Raw genomic sequence first — 20,523 nt, 5'->3', positions numbered from 1 at the left:
AGCTGTAGTATTAGTAGTAGTGTTGAAGGAGTGAAGCAGCGAAATACATATTCTGGAATCTTCCAGAAGGAGGGCGAATGAGAATGATCATTGATTGGAGGGAGTGTTGAATAAAAGCTAAAGTTCTTGGAGCTGAGGCGCTGACTTTCCAATGATATCGACCATGCGGAGCAGTTGAAGCCGGCACCACCGTTTGTCTACTCGGCCCATGGAGGCGCTGGTATGACCCAATAAGAGTACTTGAAAAGCGCCGGTGTTTTTGATCGATGTGTATCAAGAATTGAGGAAATCTCAACTTTGGTGGTGTCATGATACGCAATGCCGCAGTGCAACAGCAACACTCGGCAACGTTACTCGACACATTGTGCACGTTTTGTGCTGTGATATCGATTCGGCGTCATGATGGTTAATATTGGCTCATAATGCCAACATAATGAGTCGACTCTGCCGGCTGTGTGCTGACATGAGTCTAACTCATGGTCTACCACGTACAAAGGTGACCCTGACCGCTCCTAAATCCTTTTCCCGACCACATCTCTCTAGCTAGGGCCTTGGCATAAGCTGGTCTATACGAAATCATCATCTGGCAATTCTCAACCTCGCCTCTGACAACAACTCGGTAGATCACAAATCCACGCCTCCCAAGTGTGTATACTGCGCATTTCGTATATATCTTCGACTCATACACGTCACTTTTTTTCAAGGGCATTTTACATTGACCTCAGTCCCGCCGAATGAGCACCGCGGATGCACTGACATGTCTGGCGATTTCGCCCGATGGCCAGAAAATTGCTAGCGCTACTGCTCGTTCGGGGGCGACTATTACCGACATATCGTCAAAGAACACGCACCGATTAGAAATGCATGCAGAGGCACATACGCACGTCACTGCTGTAGCATGGTCTCCTGACGAAGGAAAAATTATATGCGTAATGTCGGACCACACTATACGTTGCTGGAATGTTACTTCAGCACACTCTGTAGGACCACCATTTGGAGGACACAATGACCTGATCATCACCGCGGGGTTTCTTCCTGACTCATCTCACGCAATAAGCTTGTCGAGGGATGGAGAGTTGCTCGTATGGAACACAGGGAGCGGGATGGTCACTCAACAAGTGACAGTGTCAAAGGCTTCTCAAACCATTTTCGTGGCGGCTCTATCTGTTGATAGTAGTCTCCTCGTTACTAGCGATACAAAGGAGGGCGTTGCCTGGGAGATACCAAAGTGTGCCCGACTAGCGGAGATCACACTTCCAAATATACCATTGCTTCAAGCCGCTATTATTCCGAATGATGATGGTCCCCGGGTGGTGCTTGCATTTGGCGACAGGTCCTTCTGGATATGGGACGCCAATACTGGAAAGCATGACAATGCACGCTTCGAAGGCCTTGATAAAGATGACATTCCCCTTGCCATGGCGGCTTCTCCAGATGGCAAGCTTTTGGCGCTGGAAATTGACGGCGACATCGATCACCCCACACGTTTCTATGATATGAAGGGTCACGAATTCACTACTTCCAACATGAAATGTACCCATCCATTTGCATTCTCACCGGACGGCAAGTTTTTTGCAGCCTCAAGCGTACCCTCGGATTCGAAGGATGGCTCTTGTAAACCAATCATCCGTTCAGTAGACGAGGCAAGGGATCTTACATCACGCGTTCGATTCTGACTACTAACAAAGTGAACTAGATTCGTGGTCGCAGCCCTCTTGATGTGAGATTTACGTTTATGATAGAACAGTAAACTCATGATATGCAATAGTTGTCTGCAACGATTATTCCGAAAGACAAAGGAAAACAACGTTCGTTAGGACTCAACCCAGCGTTCTTCGATCAACCGCCACCTTCTGGCAATGCAAAAGGTCGCCATGTAAGACGTCCCGGACTCGAATTCAAGTATATGCTAAAATTAATTTGTTAGATTCGATTTGGTTCTGGACCCTCGTCGAGCTCGGTTCACCAACAGGCCTCCACCGGTCAGGAACCGCGTGTCTCACCTCTTTCAAAAATTTGGAAACGGATTCGTCATCCTCGGTCTCCCGAGGCAAGGGAAACTCAACAGATGTCCTTGAGATCTGCCAATCGGGAACGGCGCATTCCACATCTTGCCAACATCTGGACACGGATTCGTCACCCTTCATCCCATAGGGTACCGTCGACTGACCATGTTGTCGGCGTACCACTCGCACAAGCTAAAAGGGTACGTTCAGCCAAATCGTTCTCAATAGCGCATCTTAAGAAATCCCTAGAGGATTGTAGTCTCGCGTCCACGTCAGAAAGCGACGACTCAGTCTTCTAATAGTGCCGGGGAAAATCCTCGATCGCAGTCGATGTCGACTGAACAAGGCTCGGCTCAGGCGTCTAGTGACACAAGGTATAATTACAAAGGAGCCACAGCCTCACATTTACGCCGCGAAGCTACATCTCAGAACGATTCGGCACAGTCGTCTAGGCAAGCTGGTCGACCAGGACATACACAAGGCCATAACGATGTAGAGGACCGGGAGAGCATTGGTTCAGGGATGGTCTATACGGAGCATGATACCCATAGTATCAAAGCGCATGGATGCTGGAATATTTTCTGGGACTGGTTGTGCTACAAAGGTGAATTTCTTCACATTTGAAGTGGACATAGTTAATTCATGCATTGTATCAGCGCTCTGATATTGCTCGTCTCCTGGTTGACTGTGTTCTATGTATTACATGCGCTATGTTGATATGTAAACTTGTCCTCCTGTGGCTATTGCCATGCGGGTCGTGTCAATGCCACATATCTTGTACGGTTTCGAGGAATTGACATGGCAATCGTTGTAATGCTGGTCTATGATCGTGGCGATTAACGAACTAAGATAGAAGGCCGAGAACAATCCCCATGGTCACTAACCTAAAGGACGTTTTTTTATGAATTCAAATTCAATTTTGATTTTGATTTTGCTTTTGCTTTTGTCGCTTCCTCTCAGGGAGTGTCAGCAAGCTCAAATATTCATTTCGCCATACTCCCAAGCGAGCAGCATCTCCCACTTGTGTGCAAAGGGCAGTATTGACCCGCCGTCCAATTTCAATGTTAAGCTGCCTGGATCAGTATTACATAGTATTTGCGGGTATCACGGTGATGTGCGCAGCCGATTGCGCAATCAAAGCTGAAACCAAGGGTGACCGAGATACGTAAAAATACGTTTGAACTTGTCCTTGGACAAGGTTCCTGCATTTGTTTTCCTTCATAGGTTTGCCTAGGTATCATACACCATTGTTCACTATGATTTATTATATTTGGGGGCAAATTCAGGTCAACTCAAGTCGTAACTTATGTTTGTTCAGTGACCCCCAAATTTTTTAAATAAAACGAGCACTGCGCTTGCTAATGAGACCGGCAGACCTTGGTAGATAACAAGTATAGCCAGCGGTCTTGTGAAGGACTCGGCCCGCTACCGAGCGATCAGTCTGCCTCCAATAATTTACTGGGTTAGAAGGTCGTTTAATAGTGTCTCCTTCTCGCTCATACTCGCTACATGTGTGCATGGTACAATTAAGAATCCACATGCCTAAGCCTTCTTCTAGTCTTGATTTTAAACTTGGGAAAAAGCCTAGGCATGTGGATTATATAGTAGACGAGGGGCATTTATGATATGACTGATGGAGGACTCCGAGTCCGACTTCCTATGCGCTTTACGCACAAGACTCTGTCGCAAAGATTCAACGCACAAATGCTGGATTTGGGGCTGGACACTCCAAGGTTGAAAGCCATGGCTACTGGGCGCAAGTTCTCCTTGTCATGGTTCAGCTGCCTTTTGAGCTTACATCAGGTCTCCTCTGCGTACTGTTAGCCAGTCTACGTGCAGCCGCGTGGCTATCGCAGAACACCAAGTATTGGTGTGTTGCCAGTTGCCCATTGGTTGCCTATGTGTGTGGGTTCGATATACTGAGAAGTGAGGTCAACCCTCCTCAAATTACAGTTTTGTGGCTAATTCTTCCATCTGCAAAGCAACGTCAACGCCGAAATGCATGAAAACGGTGCATCAACAACTCACATCTTCACAGTCCGATCGCGGCCCCCGCTGACAACTTTATCAGCAACGAAATCCACGCAGTAGACCTCGTCTGTATGACCAGGAAGGTCCGACTTAATTTTGTACGTTTTGAGGTCCCAAATCTGATGCAACAGCACGTCCATCAAACGAATATCTCGCTCGCGTACATGTCAAACTTACTTTGACCGTCGCATCCTTGCTGGCGCTTACCAGCATTCGTGAGTCTGCACTCCACGCAAGTCTGTAAACGGGGCCAACGTGTCCGCGCAGTGTAGCTACAAACTTGCCCAGTTGCCCAGCACCTGTGAGGTGATGGAAAAATTTGAATCAAGTTGCCATCTGACGTGCGACAGCCATCTAACGTACCTGAGCAATCCCATAGTCGCACTGCACTATCCCACCCAGCACTAGCTGCCCACCGGCCATCGGGGGAGAAGGCGACGTGAGATACTTGCCGTTGGTGGCCAGTCAGACGGGTCAAGGGCTTAGTTTTACCCCCTCCCGGTTCCGCGTTCGACGATGCAAATAGAGACCAAAGGAAGAGTGTGTGGTCGTCTGAGCCTGATATCAGTAGCTCTGGTGTTCGTGACACAAGCGCGATGTATCTTTTGAGAGCAAGTGCTTGAGCTAATGTTTTGTGTTAATTAAGAAATCTAACTCGTGTAGTTGAGAGCTTACCTTCCTCATCCGACGATGGACGCTTTCCGGTGTGATCGAATGGTCCAGTACGAAGTACGAAATCCGTATTGAGAGCAAGAGTGGTGACCCAATGAGCATGGTCTTTCAAAATATGAAGTTGTTTTCCCTGGAAAAATAGTATTAAGTAGTTGCGTGGGGAAAATGCAAAAATATGCCTACCCCTCGTGCATCCCATACTCTGACCGTACGGTCACTACTGGCCGTATAGAGTACTCCATGACCATCCAAACCGCCGCCTCCCCATTTAACAACATTTACGCTTGCAGTATGACCCCCAAGTGTGTATTCTAGTTTTCGTGTAGCCGTCGACCATACTCGCACAGTTCCGTCCTTAGATGAGGATGCCAATCGTGGGGTAGATGGGTTTCTGGTGGGTCAGAAGTAAATAACTTTGAGAGATCCAATAGACAATAACGCACAAGTGTACGGGCTCCCATGCCAAGGACGTCACCCATTTTGAATGGCCCTTCATTGCATCGCCCAGCGGTTTTCCAGTCTTAGGATCCCATAGCCTTACAAGGCCATCGTGGCCACCACTTGCCAATTTGCGTTCTAGTGGATCCCACTCCACGCACAGTACCCACCCAGTGTGGCCGGTCAACGTGTGCGACGGTGTTTCAGTATAAAGGTCCCATAGGCGCACATGCGTGTCACCTGAACCAGTCGCAAGTAAATTGCCGGTGGGGGAGAATGAAGCGCATAAGATCGGTGAGGAATGTCCTGATTTCACAATTACATTAACGATTATTGATGCAAGCCAATGGACAGTCAACAGACCTGAAAGTGTGGCAGAACATCGAGTAGCTGGGCGAACTTTGAATACAGACTGTGGAGCGCAGCGTACTACCAGGACGTCTTCTTCTGAGAATGCATAGGATGCGTGTGCTAGAACATCCACTTCTATTGATTTAGATATCACGATTCGCGTTGGAGCATTTGGTTTCGTCGCCTCCTCAGGTAGAGCAACATGAAAAGCAAATGGTACGTGCTCATCGTCGTCCTGGATCACAAAAAATCAGTAAACTAAAAACAGAGAGAAAATGTCTAACCTTTGTGCGTAGCTGATTGACGAGTACTTCAAGGCCTTCACGCGCAATGTTCGCTGGGAGGTTCACAGCAGGTGCTATCGGTGTGCCATCATGTTCATTCACAAATTGAACCACGACATTGGGCGATGCTTTCAGAGGCTCGGGCTCGGGCTTTGGGACGCCGTGATATAATTTTGGTCTTTTCGGAGGAGGAAGAAGTGTCGCCATTAGTATTATATCAAACTACAATCAGAGGAACTCTAGTAGTATACGAAAATTTGGGTCAGATCAATCGCGGGAATATCTCTCCTGTTATGAAATTAAGTTTTAACCTAAATACAATTTACCCCTGTGGTTGCTCAACAAGTGTTTACTTGTTCCAAGAGCCAACTACAGAATGGCAGTAACGAAAATCATTTTCCTGGACATTCTAACCGTTCTTCCGGTGCCTACTTCACCAAACACATGGAAGGTTAGGTCAGTCACAATAGTAGTCAACCACTCTCACTACTGCTTCATCTTTAGCATTTCCCACAGGCTTACGCTCAACTACAAAGAACTCACTTACAGAACAAAATGGGTCGAAACGACTGACATCGAATCCGTTTGCAAATCACTCGGAATACCACCTACAAGCATGCTCCCAGACGGGACACCAAAATACACACTCCCAGCACTAATTGATAACACCTTCACCCCTCCTGCCGTGCTCTCAGACTCGAATCCTATAATCGAGTACCTCGAGCGCACATATCCAGACCCAGATTCTTCTCGTGCAGTCTGTCCTCCTGCCAGCTGTGCTCTCCATGCCATCTTCGAGTATCACGTTGCCCAGTCCATAACAGCGCAGTTGCTACCTGTCATGGTCATGCACATGTACGACAAAAAGACCCCACGGGATCGCATCCACTTCCGTCAACGTACCGAAGCGGCATTTGGGGAAAAAACTCGAAGATATCGAGCTCAAGGGAAAAGATCGCGAGGAACACTGGAATAAAATTGAACGCGCGTTTGACCTGCTTGCAACATCTATGCGGGCAAGAAGTGGCCCAGGCGAATTATTCACGGGATCAAATCTATCTTTAGCAGACTGTACCTTAGGAGGTCTTTTGCTAGCTTTGCGCTACGATAGCCCGGACGAAGCTTGGATGAAGGTATCATCTTGGAGCAATGGGAAATGGATACGTTACATGGCTGCATTGTCGAAATGGACAGCTGTAGAGTAACTGCTTAGATCATTGATACCGAACGTTTCTTAGCTTTCTTTCCATTATAAGTCTGTTACACGGTTCAACACCTGTACATAGAGTTCAAATGAGAAAAATGAAACTCGAGATGAGATCTTGAGAATTGATGAATTGATAGACTTATCCTGAGTCTGAGTCAAAACGAGGTGAATTCTAGTCTCCCCTAGGCAGACCAAATAGACAGAAGACAGTCATTTCTTCTTTATTCTAGGTTAATTCCGATGCTGTACGAGACTTGCATGCCGTCTATACGAAAAACGAATGGGTAGGGAGTGAGTGGGATGTGCAAGTGAGAGGCAAGATTTAAATGGAGTGGCAATGACTGTAAGTGCTTTGCTAATGCTTATGTCCTGCACAAGCTGAAATGGAGTTGCGTGGTGAGGTGATGAAGGGAGGAATGAATTCGATGGTGGTCAGCCATAGAGAATTTATGGTCCTTGCACCATGTGCCGCACTTTAGTTGATGGTCAAGCTGTAGGCGGACCTGCAGATGATACACATTCAGCCCATTCAGAGATTGCAAGTCCGAGTATCACTTACGTAGTGAATTTCGCTTTTCCAGACGTAGCTTCTGTGCCCGCCTGAGCAGTGGTGAGGTACTGTGACGTACTCATGCCCTCGTTATCAATTAGGTGCTAGAAACAAAACAAAAAACACTGTTCACGTGTTCACGATCACATAACGATTGGCGAGACTTACCGAAAGGAATGGGTAAATGTCGCCCTGGAACGACTTGACTGTACCACTAGTCAGGAGAAAAGAGTAAACCTGGTTATATCCGTTGGATCCAGAGTACAAGTTCCTAAAATTCATTAATACGGAGCAGATAATTTGTGCAAATACAAATCAGCACCATTTGTGACCTTCGATCGATATGTTTTTCGAAATTGGGACAGCATGACCCGCAGCGTTGTACTGTGCAGAGATTGGTCCAGAGTTGACGTTTGCAAGCCAGATCATTATTTCGTTTGTATTCGAGCCGCCAGGTGTGTCAGATGTGAACAAGTCATAGGCGACGTCGGCTACGACCGCTCCGGTGTTCGACTGAGACCAATGCCAAGTAGACTATGGTACCAGAGAAATTAGCCTCGTACAGTCTGCGGTTTCGACGAACTCACAGGCATGTTGGAAATAGTGCTCAGCTGTTGATTGATGCCGGTGTTAAGCTGGATATTGGCAAAGCTCTTGACTCCGTTTCCGCCAGTCCAAGTCCAGTTCGTTTTCCAGGCAATAGTACTGCCTTTCATCGACGTAATCTGAGAGGTTTGAGAGCCAGAGGCAGCACCATTCTCGCCCCAAAGATTATTCAGCAACGAATACTGTCCCACATTGACAGAATCATATTGCCCGCTCAGCGGCGCAGTGTCGACTCTCACATAATGCTTGTGCATGTGGGGTGTGCTGGAAACAAGAGGCACGCATAAGAGGAGCAGAGAGAGAGAGAACATGTCGATGAAGATTGAAGCGAATCTGCGAGAGCATTCTGGCAGGTCACACAATTTGTACGCTGCTCGACGCCCGAATGCCGGCAAATGATTGATCATGGTTTCCCCGTCATTCGGCAATGCATATTGACATGATCGAATATGCGTGTGCGACGCCCATTTCAAGGGTCACTTTTGTTTTATACTTCAGTAGTTATGCTGCCAGAAGCGAGCAGCGAATGTGCAAGTGGGTTTATTGGCTACTAGATACACTGCGGATATTCAAATTTCAAGCTAGTAGTTATGCTAGGTTGGAGTGAGCTTACCCTTATAGATATTGGGGTGACTGCCACACCCCCTGTAGTTCAGACATTCCCTGACATTTAATGTGCTTGCCCATCGTTCCCCACTAGTAGCCAGTCATTTTGCCGACGCAACTGTCTATCGATTAGGCTGGACAATGGATATGTTTTAGTATGCAATGCGCTGCTGTTGCGAGCTTCGTGTTTGCTGGTGAGATAGCCTAGCCGCAGAAACACCTAGGAACACCAAAGTTTTGGGTTGACAACAGATATGGCGGCGCGAAGTTTAAAATGATTGTGACAGGATTGTGATGCAACAACTAGTCACAAATTTCATTTCAAGTGTCCACGTAGCTTATTGAGTTATGTTCCTTGTTCCTGCAGATTTCCGCCCTAGCAGCTAGTCCTAGTGGGAGAAGGACTTTAAAGTGTTAGGGTCGGGATCATCAATGGTCACCCAGAATCACCCGTTTTCACATCCACCTCCGAGTTCCGGGACCCACCACTGTGTCTAGAGATGCGGCGACGGACGACATAGTACCATGGCTAGTCGTGATCACACAAGACTCAATGATAGAACGGTAGCTGGTCGTCAATGAGTTCACGTGTTTTCCGTCAAAATGAGCTCGATTTGGTTTGCTCTGCAGCCTGAGCAAGGAACACGTTCGACTAGAAAGAAAAATCGGGACGAAAGCCACTATCCAGGATTCCAGTTACCAGTTGCAACATGCTCCCAAACTGAACCAATGATTACCGGCGTATTCAGGGTTATCGTGCCAGCCAGTCGCCCACAAAATGTCTTAGGGAGTGAAGATGATTCGCTGTAGCACTAGCGACCAGTCCCAACCTGACGTTCAGGCCCTACTTGCTAGCATTCCATCAGGCCCATTTTTTTGACAATGACGATTGGACTTCCGAAATATCAGGCAGGTTTAGGTATGCCAATTTCAATTATGTTCATGTTTTCAGCTTACACCAGTAGCACAGACGCTTAGTTAGACCCAGAAGTCACGGAATCCGAATGGAATAACCAGGGTAGCGCGGATAACTTGAGCATGCAAGCTTGGTTGTGAGAACAGTAGTGCTCAGTCTCAATATACCGAAGACATGCGGTGCGCACGCCGAATGCGTAAATAAACAATGTACTGATCTAATGTCATTGATAACAGGTATGGTGTTTAGCAACCGCAAAGTCTTAGGTTACCCGTGAAATCGGTGAGCTGCATTCAGTCATGAACAGCTGGGTCTCAATGTATTGTTAGGTTTCCATTGCCCTGTCGGCCTCTACTTCAAACGGCAGTGATTCTTTATGCGTTAGACCGATAGTATCACCGCTTCACCTGCTATCGCAAATGTAGTGCATCAGTCTTTACACCTCAAATTCGTATGACTGAGAGTACCTGGTGGATAACGGGCCTTGCCAGGTGCCGCCGTGCGGTGCAGGTGTGCACAGTAAATTGTATTCTTGTAGTGCGGTCAACGTCGTTTTTGCAGTGCCTTCGTATGTATGGATGTCTAGAAGCACTAACCTTCCTGCGCAGCAGAAGTCACTTTGAGCACTGCCAAATGGACGGGGTGCAGTATCCCGTAGTTGCCGGTGAGCTTTGAAGCCATACTTGGCGGGAGGGCTGTGTGGCAGTGCACCGGACACTCCATACGCGCTCCCGACCGGAATTCCACACAGAATGTGCGCACAAGGCAATGCCTCGGTTTTCACTGCGTAGATCCCATGGGCCATTGTATGCTGTGAGTTGTGATTCTGCTGCGGAAAATCATTCATCGTAGACCAGAAAAAATCATATTGCATGACCGCAATCATTGTCAAGTAGTTTCAGTTAGTGCCAGCGAAGTATGTTTGTTCCTCTCGAAATACTAATTTTCTCAATTCTCCTTTGAACGATGCTAATGCCCATCGTTGGGATGCTTTCAAGATCATGCTCGTCTCTGATTGGCGATGCTATCGTCGGCGGTGCCTGGACTAGCGCTTGCATTGCGCGTCTGATGATACAATTCGAACCCTGCACCAAGGGCTGTGCGATTTTTCAATTTAACTGGCGCCTATCGATCAATTTTGGCCGGTGATGCTAATGATATTGCTACACGCCAATCAGCTGACTAGTGACTGGCTGTGAGGTTATCAAATTATTGGGTTTTCATGGAATGAACTTCTAATGGGCCCCTATAGGTTCTGGCCACATTACGCCCACCTACCCCGCTGACCGGTTGATCGGCGACCCCAAATCCTTGCGGGTTAGAGGGGGGAATATATGCCGTACGCGACCAAAATAGGTTGATGGCGTCTCTGGATGGTCATGCCCCTCATAGTATAAGTATGGGACTATCAGTCACAGTACCGAGCAGTGCTCCGTCTACTACCCATGCCAAGCATGTCTACCATGGACAACGGCGGGAACCATACCTTCAGCAGGAGTCGCAAGAAGCTCTCACAGCGACTCTACCGTTCAACCGAGGCAGAAGACTTTGAACAACTGCGACAGATCATACAAGAAATAACTAAAGAGAGTCCCCTCACAAGACATGATGTTCTGATAAAAGGTTCGTGGGTTTAAATAACTCGGGATTGAAGAATTTACTGAACTTCATTGTAGCTATTGGGATCATCAGGCATCTTGATAGAGAGTACCGGTCTCTTCTCACAGAACATGTTACGGCTTTGGTCCCTACTTGTCCCTCTGGCTCTTCTACGCCACAGCCTACTTTCTATCCGTCAGGTGAGTTTGTCGCCTACCAAATCTTGGATGATGTTGCTGATAATCAAGCCAGCACCGCAATTTCCAGCTGAGAGTTGGTCAATGAACCATAACGTACAACCGATGTCGATGGATCCACATATGCTACCTTCTCAATCGTCAAATAACATCGCATACAGCACTTATGACAGACACAACATGTATGCCATGCATAATTACTATGGTTCACCTACCAACCATTGATGCTCACTATCTTTCCTTTTCCTTACATTACTCAGTAGACTTGATAGACAAGAATGTGCACTGTACCGCTCAGTACGGCTCATCAGCAAATACTATTATCATACAGCATTTATATACGGCTATTTAAGCACTGACCCGGCACCAGAACACCGGAAGCATCCGCAGAGGCGCTGGCGTCATAGTTATATGCTTCTTGGAGATGATTTCTATATTTATGATATACCGCGGAAACTGTTACATAAGACACGGCGCTCTGATAGCATCATGTACTTCTTAGACTTTAACGCAAGGTTTACATTTCGAGACTAGTTGCACGAAAGATCTGTGTGAACCTTCCGAGAAGCGAAGCCCCAGTGACGAGTGCGAGTTTAACGTGAATGCACGAGCCTTGACTAAGTTAAGAATGGGTCTGGAAAGCTGAGTCTGTGCTTTTTGTAAGAACAGTAGTGAAGAAGAAGAAGAAGCAGCGGAAAGAACCGGACTTGAAAGCGGCTAGATAATCGTAGGGATTACATAAGAGACATGAAGGACGAACGCGTTCACCGTGACAGACATCATTTGTTGTCCCTTCCAAATTCCTCCATCTCTCTCTTCTTGGTCATTTACTTGTTCCTGCGCGCCTTTGGTCCTTTGGTCGTCTTCTGCCGTGACTCTGTTCTTTTGTCTTCCAATACGTACCTCCCCGGCATCTGTCAGCCGTGCCAAGTTCGCGTGCCTCGGGGTTGGAGTCTTCCTCCCTTGGCACGCACCTGGTCACAGGCCAATCCTTCTGATGACAGATTTATCCTTGTCCCTGGGCCACACCATGGGAAGGCCCCCTTCTCCTCGCTTGTCTCTTCCTTCTTCCTTCCCTTGCCACGCCAGAACCTGAAAACCAACACTGCTTATTTTCGTGCCCTAGCAACCGCCCATCTTCCTCCTTTCCTTCTTACCTGCGCAATACCAAGGCTCTCTGCCGCCGCCATATAACAATTCTGTGACTTGAGATAGAGCAATCAGGAAAGTAAAACTAGGATAGTACAACGATCAGATAAGCTTAACTCTTGGTACACCAACCCCTGAACAGCGATCCGTTTCGAGCTAATCTGTTAATCGGCTATAGTAGAACCGGCGGTTAAGTTGTAATTTTAGTAACACCGTACCGGGCTCTATAGGGCGATGCCATAGAGCATTATCTGATCCTTTGGATCAATATAGCTAGCCACCCACAGCGAACGTCAATAACTCGCAAGAACTTACAGATGACAACAACAAACATCTTATTCCTGGACATCCCAACTGCCCTTCCAGTGCCTTTCTCACCAAACACATGGAAAGTCAGGTCAGTGTTGATAACAGTCAACGCCTGTCACCGCTACCTCATCTTGGCTTTCACAGACTCGCACTGAACTACAAGAAACTGACCTATGTCACAAAATGGGTCGAGACGACTAGTATCGCATCTGTGTGCAAATCGCTCGGAATACCGCCTACGAGCACATTACCAGATGGAACATCGAAATACACACTCCCTGCGTTAATAGATAACACCACATCTCCTCCTGCTCTTCTCTCGGACTCAACGCCAATAATCGAATACTTAGAGCGCACATACCCAGACCCCGATTCCTCCCGCGCACTCTGCGCACCCGCCAGTCGCGCCCTCCACGCTCTCTTCGAATATCACGTCGCGCACTCCATAACAGTACAGTTACTACCCGTCATGGTTATGCACATGCACGACAAGAAGACCTTACAAGATCGCACCCACTTCCGTAAACGCACCGAAGCGGCGTTTGGAAGGAAACTCGAGGATATAGAACTCAGGGGCAAGGAGCGCGAAGCACACTGGAAGAAGATCGAAGACGCGTTTGACCTCCTTGCAACATTTATGCGGGCTGGGGGCACCGCAGGAGAATTATTTACGGGATCGAATCTATCTCTGGCGGATTGTATACTAGGAGGTCTTTTGTTAACTTTCCGCTACACCAGCCCGGACGAAGCCTGGATTAAGATCTCGGCTTGGAACGATGGGAAATGGATACGTTACATGTCCGCCTTGGAGGAATGGACGACTGTAGTATAAATAGCTTATCAGTCGATAGCAAACGTTGCTTAGCTCCCTTTCAATTATAGGTCTGCGGCGGCGGTCCAACAACTTTGGGAGTTTGAATGGGAAGAATGATTAGACTTCAGGCCTGGTACTCTGGGTTTCATCCTAGTCCCCCTATGCGAGTCTGGGCCTGATTTTTGAAACACGGGGTGAATTCCGTTGCTATACATGACATCGGTAATGAATGTACACGGAAAACGGCTATCAAAGCAAACGAAGGGATTCAATATGGCTTCAAAAAGGAATTGGCGCTGTACGACACTTTAAATGGATATATGTAGACGCCGTGTTTCTTGTATACCGAAACCGGCTTTCAAAGCGAGCGGGTAGGAAACAAGTGGGGTATTTACTTGAGTAAACGGCAAGTCGAAAGAGTAGGGGGTATATCAGCAAGACCACGTACTGTGTACTCGTGCACAGCACGATGTGAGTGATAAAGTCGAAAGAATAAAAATGCATCTCCGATGACGCACTGAGTGTAAGAGGCCAAAGCTCTTACACTAGCGATACAAATATCCTCGCACCATGTACATCGAGACCCGTACAATGGGCACATCAACTAATTTTAGTTGACAGCCAAGCTGTAGCCTTGCCTGCAAAAAAAACACATTCAACCCCTTCATAGAGCACCAACATGTGTCACTTACGTAGTGAATTGTGCTGCTCCAGATGTGACCTCTGTCCCTCCCTGAGCACAAGTAAGATACTGGGTTGAGCTGATGCCCTCATTGTCAATCAGGTACTGAAGACAGAAAAAAATCAGTTCACACGCGTTCATAAAGATACAATAACTGGGAGACATACCGAAAGGAATGGGTAAATGTCACCACTGAACGAGTTGATGGTGCCGCTGGTCAGGAGAAACGAGTAAACTTGGTTGACTCCGTTGAATCCAGAGTACAAGTCCCTGCAATCAAACGAAAAACATCAATGCGGTGCAGATAATTATGCAGATGCAAAGCTTACCAGGTGTAACCTTCCAACGGGATGTTGGTCACGATAGGAACAGCTTGGCCCTCAGCATTGTAATCCTTGGAGATTGGTCCAGAGTTGATGTTTGCAAGCCAGACCATCAGTTCGTTTACGTTCGAGCCGTCAGGGCTCCAAGATGTGAACAGGTCGTAGGCCACATCAGCCACGACTTCGTTGGTCGACTGAGTCCACTGCCAGCTAGTCTATGGTGTCAGAAAAAATTAGCCTTGTGCGGTCCGCGGTTTCGACAAACTTACGGGTATGCTGGAAATAGCACTCAGCTGTTGATTGATGCCGTTATTAAGCTGAACATTGGCGAAGGTCTTGACTTGGCTTCCACCAGTCCAGGTGTACGTGGTTGTCCAGCCAATAGTACTACCGCTGAATGACGTGATCTGAGATTCTTGGGAGCCCGAGGTAGCATTTTTCTCGTCCCATAGATCATTGAACAGCGAGTACGGTCCCGCATGAACAGAGTCCCATTGACCCGTGAGCAATGCGGTGTCGACAGCTCTAGTATGCACCTTGCGCATGCGGTGCATACTGTGGCGAGACGTGCTGGAGACGAGAGGAATCAACAAGAGGAGGAAGGAGAAAAAAAACATGTTGAAAATGGAATGGGTTGAGTAAGAGTAGAGCATGCAGGTCACATACTTTATAGGTTGTTTGAACACGCCAGCAAATGGTGACTACCATTAATCCCTCTTTCAACCCGCCATGTGGTGCATAACGACACGAACGACTACTTGAGAACATATCTCTGTCGTTACATTGCCACTACCAGTACGCTGGCCAGGCCGATGATCGTATGTGATCATGCATAGATTCAAGGCGGCCTGCGACACAAAAGTTGTCTGGGTCCCGCAGTGATGTTTGAATGACCTGATAAACGATGGTTAGTAAGAAGTAGCACTCACCTGGTACGCCTAAAGTTCGGAGCGATCCCCGCGGATGGCGTGCTTGGCTACCGTTTCCGTGGAAGTTGAATTGAACGACCGTTGTCCGAACAGACTCGGATGGATAATACTATCATGCATACTATCGGTGTGGTACGGTATAACCTATCTTCTTCAAGTTGTGGTCCCGCGGCCTACAAATGGAGACATTAATATTGCGATTAATGATATAGATATCTGAAGCCGCGGGAACAAACCAAGTTTAGCTTTCAGTGATTTCATAGCGGACGGACAGGCGTGTGTGTCGCAGTCTATTCCAGCCTGGGTCACAGCTCCTTCTCCAATGCGACGGCCATGACACCAAGAGTTTTGTTCCCAAGCACTGACTCTACTACTAATCTTCCAGCTGCCCCAATTACTCACCTTCCATTCCGGCGGATCTCACTACCAAGCGTACCGAGCTCGAGCCTCTTATCTGCCCAACACCGTCAATCTGTCGCTAGTTTTGCATCATTCGATTCTCTGCCCGAGGAGCCAGTCGTCAAGCGCCCTAAACGTCGTTCACTGAAGCGCAAACAATCCAGGACACCTGCACCAGAAGATATAGCACGAGAGGCAAAACGAACAAAGGTAATAAGAGAGTTTTGGGATACAGAAAGAAGTTATGTACAGGGACTGGATCTCGTGCATGATGTGAGTATTGATGGCCCTTGATTTGAATGAGATGAACTGATTTCCTATGCAGCACTTCTTGACGCCGATCATAGCGTCGCTCGACAGTTCCCGCCCACTCCTTACGCGCACGGAATTGACTACCATTTTCTCAAATTTTATTGACATTTGGAACTTTCATCATGCATTTTTCAGTGCCCTGACTGCGCTGCTACATCCCTCTCTGACTCACCTTGATGTCCCAAATCCTAACCCACCGCCCCTTTCAGCACTCCTTCTCTCGCATTTTCCTTATCTCTCTCTTTACACCCCATTTATAACCGCATTTCCAAGTTCTATATCTTTCCTTTCCCGTCCACCTGCGCCATTTGCCATATTTCTACGAACACAAGAGCGCGATCCACGCTGCGGGCAGCTAAAACTCACGGATTGGCTTTTGAGCATCGTACAAAGGTGCCCAAGGTATGTCTTATTGCTCAAGGAGTTGATCCATGTAGAAAGGAGAGAAAAGGAAGGAGAGGGAGAGTGGGATAGACTAGGAAAGGCCCTCACCCTTGTTGAGAAAGGTGAGTCTATTTATTCGTCCGTGTCTCTAAATTGAACAACCACCAGTGACATCATCTCTCAATACATCTCTTCATGCGCACGCACATACACTCTCACTCCTCGCATTGCAACGCGCTACCCTCGGCCTCCCGCCTACCCTACACTTCGTTCAGCCAGGCCGCACCTTAATCTTCCGCGCTCCTCTCGTGATAGACTCCGGTGGTGTAGCCATAGAAGGCCCAGCAATAGGGAGAGGCAGGCGAGATCGCATATGTGAATTTCTGCTATTCGACGACATATTAGGTATGGCTAGACTTCGATCCGTCCACTCTGCGCGATTCCCACTGGTTCACTCTCGCGGCACATGCTACCGCTAGCGACGAGCGGCATACATACACGTACAGAAATCATCTTTCCCTCGTCGATATCGAGGCGGTGCTCGATCCGTCGCATCATCCTCCCCGACTGGAGGTGTTGAGCCCTGGAGGCTCGTTCGCGGTATATGCGGTCCCGTCGCAACCCCCATCGCCAAGGCGTCTTTCTTCCTCTGCTTCGGAATCTGCATTAGCCACTCGTCGTACAACTCCCTTAATCTCGGCATCGTCGAACGATACTTCTCTACATACCTTTCTCCATCTTTTGCGCCAGGCCCGATCTGCGCTCCTGGCGCGTGATCCGTCAATCGCGCTCCGGGGTGTTAGGATGCGTGGGGTGTTGTGGGCGGAGGCATATGAACCCGAGGAGAGGGATGAACATGTGTCTCAGATCCAAGAATACGAAGTGCCCACTTTAGACACTCGACAGCAAAAGCTCCCCGATTCAGCATCTCAGCAAATACCAAATCTAACAACTCCAGACCGGGTAGAAGAGCTCCCTCTCTCCGCCCGACCCCAACGCGCACCCTTGCCCTTCCTACCCCCGGTCTGGGTCCCGGACGCAAAGACAGACGCATGTATGCGGTGTGCACGCCCGTTTGGGCTTGTGAGGTTCACGGTACCTCTATCGATGTCTGTGTCTTTCTCTTTGCCGTCGTTTACCTCGTTTGAGTGGGGGAGGAGTGCAAGTCAAGGTCAAGAGGATAAGGGCACGGGCGAAGAAGGCGTGGGCGAGAGCAGCGAGGGAAATGCACAGGAAGGTGGGAGTGGTGGGGGAGAAGGAAGAGCTGGGAGTGGTGAAGGGATGTGGAGAAGACGGCACCATTGTAGGCTTTGTGGGAGGGTTGTGTGTGCTGAGTGCTCTGGACGGGTAAGTCTTGCATTTTATTTAACTGTTTCCCTGTTCTCTGTTGTTCGTTTGCTTTTTCGCTACAGTTGATCCTTTGGTTCTTCACACCGCAAACTAACACACCTTAACTCAGACATTCTACATCACCGACCCATCCTCCCAATCCCCTTCTGGCAAAAACACCAAAGCGAAACCTGCACGCGCATGCAACGAATGCTACGAAGCTGCCTTTCCTCTCGTCCAGTCCATCACCGGCGGTTCTAGTACTCCATCTACTTTGTCAGCAAATCCATCTACACACCACTCCCCAACCCTCCACGGTATCCCAGCCTGGATCTCTACGCCTATCCCCACTGAAGGGAGTAGTGGTGCTCATGCGTTGATGGCGATGACATTGAACCCTAGTAGGGGTCGGATTGCGTCGGGTGCGAGTCCGTCGAGGAGGAGATTGAGTTCTAGTGCGAGTAAGCGAGAGATGGAGGGAAATGTTGGTGTGGATGCCAGTCATGCTGGTCATGCATCTGGCAAAAACGCGAGCCCAAGACCGTCCAAACGCGAGCTCAGCACAAACCCAAGCAAGCGCGGGTTCACACCTAGTCCTACCCGTCATCTCCCACGGATCTTATTAGGTGACAGCGATTCTCCTTCGCTTTCTCCTACCACGCTCTCTCCTTCTTCCTCCCGATTTACGGCTCAAGACGACATATATGAAGACGAAGACATAGACGTGCCCACTATGCGCGTCCGTGATCCATCGACACGGGACTGTTACGCTGCCCCCACTTTAGGTCAAGAATCTCGATACCAAGAAACCGCACCAACCCTCCGCGCTCCTATATCCCGCCCCATCCGCATCCGCCCCTCCACGCGCCCGCGCCCACGGAGCTACCACGATATATTGGATGACTTCGAGGTTCATGCGAGGGGTGGGAGCGTGGCTAGTTCTGTGGCAACTTCTTTGGGTGCTGTGGCTGAGGAGCGAACGTCGAGGATTGATGACCGGGTGTACCATGAGGAGGTGCATGCTGTCTACGAGGGAGGGGAGATGCACGGCAGGGGAGGGGAGATGCACGACAGGCATCAAGAAGAGGAGCTTCACGACGGTGTACAACCAAAACAACCTCGCGAACACGAGCCCACACCCGGATATGTTCACAAAAAGAAAGAAGATACTACCAGGAAGAAGAAACGGTTCTCGTTGCCTGCAGTAGCGGTGCAGACGGTGCCTGTCCTAGCGCGCTCCGATCCTGTTGGGAATTTGCATGGCGGGTGGGGGAAGCGAGTTTCGCTCGTGCTTGGTGCGCGGGCGTGGGTAAGGAACGGAGAAAGGGAAAGTGGGAGTGAGAGTACTCGTTCTTCTTTGTTGTCTTCTCGGGATGATCGAAGTGCACCTTCGCCTTCTCGCAGGGATAAGGTTGGGAAGGGTAGTAGAGAGAGTTCTGCGGCGAGGGCATTGATGGATGTGTTGAGAGGAAAGGGAAGGCGTGACGAACTGGCAAAGGGAGTGGTAGATCAAGGACATACGCATCTGTAATCTTTTGGCATTGAACGCATTTGGCTTGGATTCGCATACTATACATTACATACATCCTGCTCGGGATTCTTTTGTGCATTGAGGATTGTGGACAATATACAACTCTTGTAAAAATGCATGTCATTCTTGCTGATATGAAAGGGTTACAGTGTGTAATACCTGCTATTCGTTATCAAATAATATCAGTATGGACAGACCCCGAGCCAGGAAGCTCATAGGCAGAACGTGAACACTCGGTATAGGATTTCACCGGATCATGATAGTGCACAGCGCAACGGAACTGCGATACTTCGCTGTCAGATATGACACATTGTCACGTAAAATCAACGGGGTGCTGGGCTTATAACTGAGGTTGCAGGAGACATTAATCTTCTGAGGCTGGTAAATGAGTGATGCGTCAGACCTGTATTCGTCCGGTTCCTTGAAAGCCTAAGTCTAGGTTCAAAACAGAGGGCATGCCTCTTTCGGAACCTACTTGCGAGCCTTTGCCAGAATCACCACCATATTTTTTGTCTGCAAAATTTTCAAAGGAACCCGGATAGATTGAACGGATGCGATCCAGGAAATACTCTACGTTTACTAGTGCTGAACGCGGGCGCAGGAGTAACAGTAAAGCTTAGATTTCCGATGGAATGTTGACGGTCCCCAGGCCCACATGGAGGTCTTGCGTGATCGTACATATTAAGCTAGAGTGCTAGTACACTTCCCGCCTTGGTTACCAAAGATCGTCTCCGCATGAATATTACTCACTATCATTGGAACGTTGAGAGCGCTCATCAGAGCCCGAAAGCTGAGCATCTACTCCGCAAGAATTACAAAAGACTTCTTCGGAGTTGGAAACAAAACTCGAAGTCGACAGTGGTGGTCTGCTTCAGGAAAGCTGAATTCGATTTTATGGG

General features: G+C 48.4%; 9 protein-coding genes across 9 annotated transcripts; 6 read left to right on the top strand and 3 right to left on the bottom strand.

The window, feature by feature from the left end:
• Positions 1–734: 734 nt before the first annotated feature.
• Positions 735–2,630, top strand: F5147DRAFT_772293 (WD40-repeat-containing domain protein; the record flags this gene model as incomplete). Its single annotated transcript, XM_041441336.1, has 5 exons — positions 735–1,664; positions 1,697–1,720; positions 1,769–1,876; positions 1,928–2,206; positions 2,256–2,630. The coding sequence occupies 5 exons, from the start codon at positions 735–737 to the stop codon at positions 2,628–2,630; spliced, it is 1,716 nt and encodes a 571-aa protein (XP_041294104.1).
• An 870-nt stretch (positions 2,631–3,500) lies between these two features.
• F5147DRAFT_633971 (WD40-repeat-containing domain protein) lies at positions 3,501–6,005 on the bottom strand. Its single transcript, XM_041432854.1, has 9 exons — positions 5,783–6,005; positions 5,511–5,733; positions 5,153–5,453; positions 4,893–5,100; positions 4,713–4,839; positions 4,401–4,661; positions 4,215–4,336; positions 4,035–4,156; positions 3,501–3,980 (listed from the first exon to the last, which is right to left on the bottom strand). Exons 1-9 carry the CDS (start codon positions 5,987–5,989, stop codon positions 3,968–3,970), a joined length of 1,584 nt encoding a protein of 527 aa, XP_041294103.1. The 5' UTR covers positions 5,990–6,005; the 3' UTR covers positions 3,501–3,967.
• A 153-nt stretch (positions 6,006–6,158) lies between these two features.
• On the top strand, positions 6,159–6,987 carry F5147DRAFT_772291 (uncharacterized protein; the record flags this gene model as incomplete). Its single annotated transcript, XM_041441335.1, has 3 exons — positions 6,159–6,238; positions 6,299–6,595; positions 6,651–6,987. The coding sequence occupies 3 exons, from the start codon at positions 6,159–6,161 to the stop codon at positions 6,985–6,987; spliced, it is 714 nt and encodes a 237-aa protein (XP_041294102.1).
• A 124-nt stretch (positions 6,988–7,111) lies between these two features.
• F5147DRAFT_126571 (glycoside hydrolase family 12 protein) lies at positions 7,112–8,492 on the bottom strand. Its single transcript, XM_041428168.1, has 5 exons — positions 8,127–8,492; positions 7,862–8,073; positions 7,708–7,810; positions 7,549–7,643; positions 7,112–7,492 (listed from the first exon to the last, which is right to left on the bottom strand). The coding sequence occupies exons 1-5, from the start codon at positions 8,454–8,456 to the stop codon at positions 7,465–7,467; spliced, it is 768 nt and encodes a 255-aa protein (XP_041294101.1). The 5' UTR covers positions 8,457–8,492; the 3' UTR covers positions 7,112–7,464.
• Positions 8,493–11,121: 2,629 nt separating this feature from the next.
• F5147DRAFT_772289 (uncharacterized protein) lies at positions 11,122–11,688 on the top strand (the record flags this gene model as incomplete). Its single annotated transcript, XM_041441334.1, has 3 exons — positions 11,122–11,290; positions 11,344–11,466; positions 11,519–11,688. The coding sequence occupies 3 exons, from the start codon at positions 11,122–11,124 to the stop codon at positions 11,686–11,688; spliced, it is 462 nt and encodes a 153-aa protein (XP_041294100.1).
• A 1,105-nt stretch (positions 11,689–12,793) lies between these two features.
• F5147DRAFT_126489 (uncharacterized protein) lies at positions 12,794–13,849 on the top strand. The gene is made up of 2 exons (XM_041428165.1): positions 12,794–13,009; positions 13,066–13,849. The coding sequence occupies exons 1-2, from the start codon at positions 12,930–12,932 to the stop codon at positions 13,751–13,753; spliced, it is 768 nt and encodes a 255-aa protein (XP_041294099.1). The 5' UTR covers positions 12,794–12,929; the 3' UTR covers positions 13,754–13,849.
• A 574-nt stretch (positions 13,850–14,423) lies between these two features.
• On the bottom strand, positions 14,424–15,357 carry F5147DRAFT_574470 (glycoside hydrolase family 12 protein; the record flags this gene model as incomplete). Its single annotated transcript, XM_041431226.1, has 4 exons — positions 14,424–14,522; positions 14,585–14,687; positions 14,747–14,955; positions 15,010–15,357. 4 exons carry the CDS (start codon positions 15,355–15,357, stop codon positions 14,424–14,426), a joined length of 759 nt encoding a protein of 252 aa, XP_041294098.1.
• Positions 15,358–15,908: 551 nt separating this feature from the next.
• On the top strand, positions 15,909–17,406 carry F5147DRAFT_126517 (Rho family DH domain-containing guanine nucleotide exchange factor). The gene is made up of 3 exons (XM_041428166.1): positions 15,909–16,341; positions 16,394–16,886; positions 16,933–17,406. Exons 1-3 carry the CDS (start codon positions 16,003–16,005, stop codon positions 17,241–17,243), a joined length of 1,143 nt encoding a protein of 380 aa, XP_041294097.1. The 5' UTR covers positions 15,909–16,002; the 3' UTR covers positions 17,244–17,406.
• On the top strand, positions 17,407–19,739 carry F5147DRAFT_126537 (uncharacterized protein). Its single transcript, XM_041428167.1, has 3 exons — positions 17,407–18,111; positions 18,224–19,240; positions 19,326–19,739. The coding sequence occupies exons 1-3, from the start codon at positions 17,569–17,571 to the stop codon at positions 19,404–19,406; spliced, it is 1,641 nt and encodes a 546-aa protein (XP_041294096.1). The 5' UTR covers positions 17,407–17,568; the 3' UTR covers positions 19,407–19,739.
• The last annotated feature ends 784 nt before the right edge of the window (positions 19,740–20,523 follow it).

The sequence above is a fragment of the Suillus discolor genome, assembly GCF_016758755.1.
Source record: "Suillus discolor strain FC423 chromosome Unknown F5147scaffold_20, whole genome shotgun sequence".
Taxonomy (NCBI): domain Eukaryota; kingdom Fungi; phylum Basidiomycota; class Agaricomycetes; order Boletales; family Suillaceae; genus Suillus; species Suillus discolor.
Note: the sequence above shows the minus strand (reverse complement) of the source record. Positions and strands in the feature narration are given on the sequence as shown.

Bases quoted from the DNA above. Each gene is read 5' to 3' on its own strand.
- F5147DRAFT_633971 (XM_041432854.1), bottom strand. From the start codon at position 5,989: ATGGCGACACTTCTTCCTCCTCCGAAAAGACCAAAATTATATCACGGC. The intron at 5,101-5,152 runs GTGCGTTATTGT...CTGACCCACCAG, and splicing joins GCATGGGAGCCCGTACACTT to AAACCCATCTACCCCACGAT. The intron at 4,157-4,214 runs GTAAGTTTGACA...CTGTTGCATCAG, and splicing joins GCAAGGATGCGACGGTCAAA to ATTTGGGACCTCAAAACGTA.
- F5147DRAFT_126571 (XM_041428168.1), bottom strand. From the start codon at position 8,456: ATGTTCTCTCTCTCTCTGCTCCTCTTATGCGTGCCTCTTGTTTCCAGC. The intron at 8,074-8,126 runs GTGAGTTCGTCG...CTGGTACCATAG, and splicing joins GCACTATTTCCAACATGCCT to TCTACTTGGCATTGGTCTCA. The intron at 7,493-7,548 runs GTAAGTGATACT...TATCATCTGCAG, and splicing joins GGAAAAGCGAAATTCACTAC to GTCCGCCTACAGCTTGACCA.
- F5147DRAFT_126489 (XM_041428165.1), top strand. From the start codon at position 12,930: ATGACAACAACAAACATCTTATTCCTGGACATCCCAACTGCCCTTCCA. The intron at 13,010-13,065 runs GTCAGTGTTGAT...TGGCTTTCACAG, and splicing joins CCAAACACATGGAAAGTCAG to ACTCGCACTGAACTACAAGA.
- F5147DRAFT_126517 (XM_041428166.1), top strand. From the start codon at position 16,003: ATGACACCAAGAGTTTTGTTCCCAAGCACTGACTCTACTACTAATCTT. The intron at 16,342-16,393 runs GTGAGTATTGAT...TTTCCTATGCAG, and splicing joins GACTGGATCTCGTGCATGAT to CACTTCTTGACGCCGATCAT. The intron at 16,887-16,932 runs GTGAGTCTATTT...AACAACCACCAG, and splicing joins CCTCACCCTTGTTGAGAAAG to TGACATCATCTCTCAATACA.
- F5147DRAFT_126537 (XM_041428167.1), top strand. From the start codon at position 17,569: ATGCGTGGGGTGTTGTGGGCGGAGGCATATGAACCCGAGGAGAGGGAT. The intron at 18,112-18,223 runs GTAAGTCTTGCA...ACCTTAACTCAG, and splicing joins GTGCTGAGTGCTCTGGACGG to ACATTCTACATCACCGACCC. The intron at 19,241-19,325 runs GTTCACAAAAAG...TGCCTGTCCTAG, and splicing joins ACGAGCCCACACCCGGATAT to CGCGCTCCGATCCTGTTGGG.